The following is a 2713-nucleotide window of genomic DNA, read 5'->3' as shown; positions in this document are numbered from 1 at the left end:
GTCCAGTCTCTTCTTAAAAACTTCCAGTGTTGGAGCATTCACCACTTCTGGAGGCAGGTTGTTCCATTGGTTAATTGTTCTAACTGTCAGGAAGTTTCTCCTTAGTTCTAAGTTGCTTCTCTCCTTGATCAGTTTCCACCCGTTGCTTCTTGTCCTGCCTTCAGGCGCTTTGGAGAATAGCTTGACTCCCTCTTCTTTGGGGCAGCCCCTGAGATATTGGAAGACTGCTATCATGTCCCCCCTCGTCCTTCTCTTCATTAAACTAGACATCCCCAATTCCAGCAACCGCTCCTTATATGTTTTAGCCTCCAGTCCCCTAATCATCTTTGTTGCTCTTCTCTGTACTCTTTCTAGAGTCTCAGCATCTTTTTTACATCGTGGTGACCAAAACTGGATGCAGTATTCCAAGTGTGGCCTTACTAATGCAGGAATTGGGGATGTCTAGTTTAATGAAGAGAAGGATGAGGGGTGACAGGATAGCAACCTTCCGATATCTCAGGGGCTGCCCCAAAGAAGAGGGAGTCAAGCTGTTCTCCAAAGCACCTGAAGGCAGGACAAGAAGCAACGGATGGAAACTAGTCAAGGAGAGAACCAATCTAGAATTAAGGAGAAACTTCCTGATAATGAAGAACAATCAATCATGGAATGGCTTGCCTCCAGAAGTTGTGGGAGCTCCAACATTGGAGGCTTATAAGAAGAGACTGGACAGCCACTTGTCTGAAATGGAAGATGATCTCCTGCTTGAGCAGGGGATAGGACTAGAAGGACCTCCAAGGTCCCTTCCAACTCTGTTATTCTCCCTTTGTCATCCAAGCATTCAAGTTCGCAGCTGTAGAATTAACCCATTGATCATCCTGAAAAATCTGTGAAAGAGGCTGAGTAGATACACAGAGGAAGGGAAAAATTGCTTAAGGTCACTTCGTCAGCTTCTGGCTGAAGGAGATTTTGAACCAGAATTTTCTTCCAGTCCCAAAAAACAAATTCAGCAATAATATTCTTTGGAGACGGGAAATATCTCCTGCCTGCAGAAGAAAACAGATGCAAGTATTGGTGTTCTTTCATATATTTGTGCTCTCTTATTAGAATTACGATCCCGACTCCCTCAGCACTGGGAACACATCCCTGAACCGAGATGACAATTCCAGTCTAAAGGACGAGAAGACCAGCAGATCTGCACTTGATGGGTCACGTAAGAAAGTAATATTGTGTGGAGAAAGCAGGGTATAAGACCAATCCAGGCTTATACCCAGACTCAGACAAACCTGTTTCTTACTGAAGTGATGGATCTATGTCTAGATGGGTGTTTTTCAAACTTGGTATGCTGGCTGGGGAATCCTAACAGCTGAAGTCCACATATCTTAAAATTGTAAAGTTTGAAAAATGCTGGTCTAGACCAGGGGTCTTCAAACTTGGCCCTTTTATGACTGGTGGACTTCCACTCCCAGAATTCCTCAGTCGGCCATTTTGATGAAAGTGCGGGCTTGGATCCAGACCAGGGGTCTTCAAACTTGTCCCTTTTATGACTGGTGGACTTCAACTCCCAGAATTCCTCAGTCGGCCATTTTGATGAAACTGCGGGCTTGGATCCAGACCAGAGGTCTTCCAACTTGGCCCTTTTATGACTGGTGGACTTCAACTCCCAGAATTCCCCAGTCGGCCATTTTGATGAAACTGCAGGCTTGGATCCAGACCAGGGGTCTTCCAACTTGGCTCTTTGATGACTGGTGGACTTCAACTCCCAGAATTCCTCAGTCGGCCATTTTGATGAAAGTGCGGGCTTGGATCCAGACCAGGGGTCTTCAAACTTGGCCCTTTGATGACTGGTGGACTTCAACTCCCAGAATTCCTCAGTCGGCCATTTTGATGAAACTGCGGGCTTGGATCCAGACCAGGGGTCTTCAAACTTGGCCCTTTGATGACTGGTGGACTTCAACTCCCAGAATTCCTCAGTCGGCCATTTTGATGAAACTGCGGGCTTGGATCCAGACCAGGGGTCTTCAAACTTGGCCCTTTTATGACTGGTGGACTTCAACTCCTAGAATTCCTCAGCCAGCTTGCCTGGCTGAGGAATTCTGGGAGTTGAAGTCCACCAGTCATCAAAGGGCCAAGTTTGAAGACCCCTAGTCTAGACTGTTTCAAACACGATTGGGAAGGGCAAAAGTCCCAGTAAATGCCACAATAACAAAATGTCTATGGAGCTTCTCAATCATCCAGGTCATGGTTGTCCCTTTTTCCTTTTTTAAAAAAATCTATTTTATTGATTTTTAACATTAGCAATCTTTAGTGCTTAATAAACAGCGTGTTGTCTGGGTTCATATATTTAATAACAATCCCAAATCAGTAATTTCTATAATTCCATCATCAATATATTAGTTAAGGATACATTTTCTTGGTCTTCTCTTCTTCCAGTAGTATTCTTTTGTCCTTTTGTCAAACGTTAAACAAATATAATTCTTAATACTTTCGACACGTACGAGGTTGGATGTAAACATTTTTCTTGCGTTTGCCCAAATGACAATTACATCAACATATATATATATATAAAACATCTTTCCTGATCGGCTTACGTTTCAATTGTGTTTGGAAAAGTCATTTTAGAGAGGTTTTTCCGCGGACTGGAGTGTGCGTGGTTTTGTGTGCTGCCTGCATCCCACAGATGGGGCTTTGCTTGTTTGTGTGGACCGGAGTGTGCGTGGTTTTGTGTGCTGCCTGC

At 44.3% G+C, this 2713-nt stretch overlaps 1 protein-coding gene across 1 annotated transcript in view; it reads left to right on the top strand.

Annotated features, from left to right (window-relative positions):
- Nucleotides 1-1189, top strand: part of LOC107297214 (lipoxygenase homology domain-containing protein 1-like) — a gene marked incomplete at its 3' end in the record, with an annotated part of 116762 nt that extends 115573 nt beyond the window's left edge. Inside the window, exon 27 of the mRNA XM_015826572.1 lies at nt 1084-1189. Within this exon, the coding sequence (XP_015682058.1) occupies nt 1084-1189 (106 nt within the window). The remainder of the gene's footprint in view (nt 1-1083) is intronic.
- Between the last annotated feature and the right edge of the window lie 1524 nt (nt 1190-2713).

The sequence above is a fragment of the Protobothrops mucrosquamatus genome, unplaced genomic scaffold (genome assembly GCF_001527695.2).
Source record: "Protobothrops mucrosquamatus isolate PMUCROS unplaced genomic scaffold, P.Mucros_1.0 scaffold3188, whole genome shotgun sequence".
In the NCBI taxonomy this organism is placed as follows: Eukaryota; Metazoa; Chordata; class Lepidosauria; order Squamata; family Viperidae; genus Protobothrops; species Protobothrops mucrosquamatus.
This window is presented reverse-complemented; position numbering and strand designations above follow the sequence as displayed.